This window comes from Dendropsophus ebraccatus, chromosome 14, assembly GCF_027789765.1.
Source record: "Dendropsophus ebraccatus isolate aDenEbr1 chromosome 14, aDenEbr1.pat, whole genome shotgun sequence".
In the NCBI taxonomy this organism is placed as follows: Eukaryota; Metazoa; Chordata; class Amphibia; order Anura; family Hylidae; genus Dendropsophus; species Dendropsophus ebraccatus.
This window is the reverse complement of record NC_091467.1, coordinates 24257371-24263632: the sequence shown is the minus strand read 5'-3', so window position 1 is coordinate 24263632 and position 6262 is coordinate 24257371. Positions and strand designations below refer to the sequence as shown.

General features: G+C 47.0%; 1 protein-coding gene across 1 annotated transcript; it reads left to right on the top strand.

Moving 5' to 3' along the window:
• Window positions 1-2007: 2007 nt before the first annotated feature.
• Window positions 2008-4766, top strand: MIEN1 (migration and invasion enhancer 1). The gene is made up of 4 exons (XM_069952577.1): window positions 2008-2110; window positions 2729-2826; window positions 3029-3105; window positions 4026-4766. The coding sequence occupies exons 1-4, from the start codon at window positions 2082-2084 to the stop codon at window positions 4107-4109; spliced, it is 288 nt and encodes a 95-aa protein (XP_069808678.1). The 5' UTR covers window positions 2008-2081; the 3' UTR covers window positions 4110-4766.
• Window positions 4767-6262: the final 1496 nt, after the last annotated feature.

Below are 6262 nucleotides of genomic sequence, written 5' to 3'. Positions count from 1 at the left end.
AAATGTGTAACAACGTTTTAGTTTGCACAATGCGAACCGTACCCAAGCTATACCTCGGTTTGCATTGTGCTAAAAGAAACATTGCTACGCGGAGCATGACACTTGGCTGTTCCGCCTCCTGCTCTCTATCCGCTCCGGCAGTGTAGCATTTGTCACCTGGCTCCACATGGCGTTTCTCCTCAGGGGGTCGCTTCTAATGCTGATGACTGCGTTCCCTGGGGAGCAGAGGAACCCGGTCTGTGCTCACCACTGTCCTACTCAATGTGCCCGGCTCAGCGCTGATCCTTATATCCCCCAATCGGATTCATCTTTTGATTCCTCACAGATTCTTTGAACAAAATAATAGGTTTGTAAAAGTAGAAAAGCATAAAAGTACACCAATGACTGACCTAAGTTATGCTTACCACCGCTGCTCGATCTCACTAAGGTATGCCCACTACCACTAGAGACTGATTTCATTACACCAGTGACTTATCTTACCAAGGTATGCCCACCACCAGCTGACCTCATGTAAGTATGCCCACTACCACCACTGAGTTATTTACGGTATCTCCACCACCAGTGACTTCTCACTAAGGTATACCCACCACCAGTGACTTATGTTACTAAGGTATACCCACCACCACTATCTTCTCACTAAGGTATGCCCACCACCACTATCTTCTCATTAAGGTATACCCACCACCACTGACTTCTCACTAAGGTATGCCCACCAACACTGACTTCTCACTAAGGTATGCGCACCACCACTGTGTTATCTCACTAAGGTATGCCCACCACAACCACTGAGTTATCTCACTAAGGTATGCCACCACCACTATCTTCTCACTAAGGTATGCCCACCACCACTATCTTCTCACTAAGATATGCCCACCACCACTATCTTCGCACTAAGGTATGCCCACTACAACCACTGAGTTATCTCACTAAGGTATGCCCACCACCACTATCTTCTCACTAAGGTATGCCCACCACCACTGACTTCGCACTAAGGTATGCCCACCACCACTGACTTCGCACTAAGGTATGCCCACCACCACTGACTTCTTACTAAGGTATACCCACAACCACTGTGTTATCTCACTAAGGTAAGCCCACAACCACTGTGTTATCTCACTAAGGTATGCCCACCACCACTGAGTTATCTTACTAAGGTATGCCCACCACCACTGACTTCTCACTAAGGTATGCCCACCAGAACCACTGAGTTATCTCACTAAGGTATGCCCACCACCACTATCTTCGCACTAAGGTATGCCCACTACAACCACTGAGTTATCTCACTAAGGTATGCCCACAACCACTGAGTTATCTCACTAAGGTATGCCCACCACCACTATCTTCTCACTAAGGTATGCCCACCACCACTGACTTCTAACTAAGGTATGCCCACCACCACTGACTTCTTACTAAGGTATGCCCACCACCACTGACTTCTTACTAAGGTATGCCCACCACCACTGTGTTATCTCACTAAGGTATGCCCACCACCACTGTGTTATCTCACTAAGGTATGCCCACCACCACTGTGTTATCTCACTAAGGTATGCCCACCACCACTGTGTTATCTCACTAAGGTATGCCCACCACCACTGACTTCTCACTAAGGTATGCCCACCACCACTGACTTCTCACTAAGGTATGCCCACCACCACTGACTTCGCACTAAGGTATGCCCACCACCACTGACTTCGCACTAAGGTATGCCCACCACCACTGACTTCGCACTAAGGTATGCCCACCACCACTGACTTCGCACTAAGGTATGCCCACCACCACTGACTTCGCACTAAGGTATGCCCACCACCACTGACTTCGCACTAAGGTATGCCCACCACCACTAGCAATGTCCTTTTATCCATCATTACAGTATATCGTCTGTAAGTTCAGTGTAAATTACCTGGAGTTGGCTGCAATATACGGGCGGCCAGCAGAGGGAATCAGACGCAAAAAGGTTTCGTAGTGAGGGCGGAAGTGCGTGTTAAAGTCACCGGAAGTCACTTGCTTGTAAGGGCGGAAGTTGGTTGTTGGGTCGGTTTAGAGACACTACCGGTCCCTTTGCCTTTATTTGCAGGGAGGCGATGGCTGTGAGCATTGTGGTGGAGTACTGGTGAGGACAGGCTGCTCTGCATGTTTATTACCTGTGCTTATTGTTACATTAGGGAAATGGGCAACTACAGGTTGCAGCAGGCGTCCGTGCTTCTTGGCATTCTGGGATCTGTAGTTCCCCAGCAGCTGTTGTCTGCCCCTGTGCAGGATTCCATAGTGATCATGTACTTACTGCCTTTTATCCAGAAACAGCACCACTCCAGACCATAGGTGATGTCTGGTATTGCAGCTGTTCCCCACCACTTTAATGCTGCAATACCAAACGCAGCCTGTGTGCAAGAGTGGTGCTGTTTGCATCTTCTATAATCCTATATTACATTGATAAAGGGGATCACATGTATATGGTCCTGGGGAGGAGGGTTGTCAGGAGAGACACTGCCCCATAGTGAAGGTTTTCTGTGCATTATACGGGGCCACTTTCTTCCATAGACAGCGCCATTCCTGTCCACAGGTTGTCTCTGGTATTGCAGCTCAGCACCATGAATGTGAATAAAGTAATACCACACAAAACCTGTGGACAAGTGTGGCGCTGTTCTTCTAGCTTCAGATGTTTTCAGACCCTGGACCTCCCCTCTGTGGTTACATATTATCAGTAAGGCTCTGATTCTCTTTCATATAGCGAGCCCTGTGGGTTTAAGTCCCACTATGAGGAGTTAGCCAGCGCCGTGCGGGAGGAGTTCCCTGATGTCAGCATCTACTCCCGTCCTGGGGGCACTGGTAAGAGCTGGTTTCTTCTATACATCAGTGGTCTGCAACCTGCGGCTCTCCAGCTGGGGTAACACTACAACTCCCAGCATGTCCTGACAACCTACAGCTAGAGAGTCACAGCTTGGAGACCCATGCCTTACACCATAGACTGCTGTGGCGGGGGGTGGGCCCATCATGCATCACTACTAATCTGATCTGTTGTTGCTTTCAGGAGCATTTGAGATAGAAATAAATGGAAAACTCGTCTTCTCCAAGCAGGAACTTGGTGGATTCCCCTATGAAAAAGATGTAGGTATCTCTAGAGGAAGGGGTTAAACTAGGCACTGGACTGCTACTGTTGCTGGTGAGAAGTTAAAGGGAGGTGGAGAATACACTGCAGCATTCTGGAGATATAGTAATAGGTTCACTTGTAATAACACAAGGGACGGGTGCCCTGAGCTTTATGAGTGGTGAGAGGGAAGCCTTGATTTACCTTTCACGAATAGTGTGGATCATCTTCAGCTGTTCTCAGGCTCTCTCCCTCTCCTGCACACAGCACATGCTAAGATCCAACCCCACTTTCTGTATCTAGCCCTTATCTATTAGTAGAGACAGATTGCTCCTAACAACGGGCAGTGGACAGCAGATTGCAGTGAAGGGAATCACCTACTCGGCAAGATTTTGGAGCTATTTTTACTGTGGTAAGGAGTCATTTTTGGTAGACGATGATTAAAAGGACCGTGACTGTTTAAAGGGGTACTCTGGCCAAGCTTACTTTGTACGGAGCTCTGCTGCTGGAAGTGTAACGCTGCGGCGCAACTGCGTTCCAGCGCCGCCATTCTGTGCCTTGATGTCAGCTGCAGAAGGCGTCAGGCTGTGCCATAAGGTGACATCATGGCACAGAATGCGGCCGCTGGAACACAGCTATGCCGCGATGTTACACTTCTGGCAGCAAAGTAAGCTTAGCTGGAGTACCCCTTTAAAGGGGTAATCTGGCCAGGGCCCTTTTTTCGCCAATGCCTGAGGAAAGCGGTGGGTGAAAACATTAACATCCATTTACCTTCTCGGCTCCATGACTGCTAACTGTATTCCGCCGCTTTCTTTTCTTGAGATGTGATGTGGCAGGCCCGCTCAGCCATTTCACCCACCCTCTCCCCAGGGAGGGCATTGCCAAAAAAGGGACCCCTTTAACTCATAATATTAAGATTGTATTAATCTCTTCTCTTTAGCTGCTAGAGGCCATCCGAAAAGCCATGAATGGGGAACCAGTGGAGAAGATCACCAACAGCCGAGCACCATGTGTCATCTTATAGAGCTCCAGGCTTGTGCCCCCCCATATGCCGCGACCACATTTCTGGTTCACCTGGAGGCCAGTATAGATGACACTGTATAGCAGTGTCCCCTAACCTCTGGCTCCCAAGCTGTTACAAAACTACAACTCCCAACATGCCATGGCAGCTGAAAGCCATAGGTCGGGAAACACTGCTGTATACACACTGTGTAAGTAATAATAGTACCAACAACCAGTGTTTACTGTTATTACTATAGCACCGACTGCTGCTGTGCCAAGCATTCAAATAACATTTTCCTGATCCTTCACTGAGCATTTCAGCAAAAGGTACGCCAACATATACCATGGAGTACTCTGAGGGCCCATGAGTTTGATGGACTGAATGTAGAGTACTAGTGAGTGTGGTCTGCTGCACTTTTGAGGTCATAAACATGGTCGCTAGCAGACTACACTCCATTAAACGCAGCGGGCCCATCTGGCTATGCTGTTGTATATGTCTGGATAACCACTTGTCGATATGCCAACACATAGAAGCAAAACTAGCAGGCTAGTCCTGTGTAACCCTTCAGCCAGCACCCACCACATAATATGGGCACAAAATGACAAGTTGGCTATTGGGCTCAACCTCTACAGAACATGTGGATTTCTTAAGTAGCAATAAGAAGCGTACTTACCAGGATGGACTGTATATGTGTGTGTGTGTGTGTGTGTGTGTATATATATATATATATATATATATATACACACACACACACACAGTCTATCCTGGTAAGTACACTTCTTATTGCCACACACACACATTTTTTTTAGTTAGCTCACATACCCCTTTGAAGAAGTCCCCACTCTCTTACATGTTTGACAATAAATGGATAAGAGGAATTAACCAGATTTCATTCATTGTACTGTTTCTGTGGTTTAGTATGTTGTTTGCTTATTGCTTTCTTTCCTTTTTGCAATTTGTCATTTCACCATAAATGGGTTATGCAGGATTTGAAAAAAACATAAATGCATACTTCACCCCTGTCCTTGTTGTGTGTGGTATTACAATTCAGCTCCATTCACTTCAATGGAACTGAGCTGCACAACCCACACCCAACCTGAGGACAGGAGAGGTGCTGTTTCGGAAAGAAAGAGGGAATGTTTTTTTTTTTAAGCCTGGGTAACCCCTTTAAAGGGACTGTCTAGCATTTGGAAACAATGGCTGCTTTTATCCAAAACAGCACCACATGTACAGGTTTCGTTTTCAAGAAAGCAGCCATGTGTTTCTAATACAGTGCTGTATAACCCCTTTAAAAGACAACCAGAACTTTTATTCCACTTCTGAAATGTCATAATGACATGTTAGAAGTTGTGATTGGTGGAGGTCCCCCACCAGTCCCTAAAACGGAGGGTCAGAAGATCTTGGCTGAGTGCTTTGTCCTGTCATTTTGACTATGACTCGTGGGGGAGATTTATCAAACATGGTGTAAAGTGAAACTGGCTCAGTTGCCCCTAGCAACCAATCAGATTCCACCTTTCATTTTGCAAACAATCTTTGAGGAATGAAAAGTGGAATTCTACTATACGCCATGTTTGATAAATCTCCCCCTGGTGTCTGTGAGCCATGTCAGAGCCAATCACAAACAAAGTATCCAAATGCTCAGCCTCGATGATCACAACTAGTGTTAAGTGAAATTGCAGAAAATTCTGGTTTGGCAACATTCATTGTCTGGAGAACTTGGATGCAGCCCTAGGGCTGCCAGGAAAACATAGATACAGCCTAGGGCTGCATCCAACTCCTTCAGCCATTTTGATCCGTTCCTTTTATAATAGAATTTCATGGAAAAACGGATGCACACATGCATCAGTTTTTTTCATCCGTTTTTCGCCCAAAAAACGGATTGCAAAAACATAGTGTGAACCCAGCCTAATAGGCGCATATGCCTGAACCTGCACTCGGTGTACCAAATCTACACCTGCTTCCCCACCTTTCCGCCCTGACACGGCAGGTGTACGCCAGGGAGAAGGGGCGAATCTTCGCCTTCTTCCCAGCGTACACCTCAGGCGGGACCTTTGTAAATGTCCCCCATAGAGTGCAGGACACAGTAGTATCTGAAAACAAAGGTCATAGAGTGCTGGTAATGGGTGGGGGTCCCAGTTGTCGTACCTAACCACTAATAAGGTGATGGCATACCC

Excerpts from the sequence above, each read along its gene's own strand:
- MIEN1 (XM_069952577.1), top strand. The coding sequence starts at position 2,082 with ATGGCTGTGAGCATTGTGGTGGAGTACTG. Across the intron at positions 2,827-3,028 it reads CTCCCGTCCTGGGGGCACTG|GAGCATTTGAGATAGAAATA; the intron begins GTAAGAGCTGGT and ends TGTTGCTTTCAG. Across the intron at positions 3,106-4,025 it reads GATTCCCCTATGAAAAAGAT|CTGCTAGAGGCCATCCGAAA; the intron begins GTAGGTATCTCT and ends TCTTCTCTTTAG.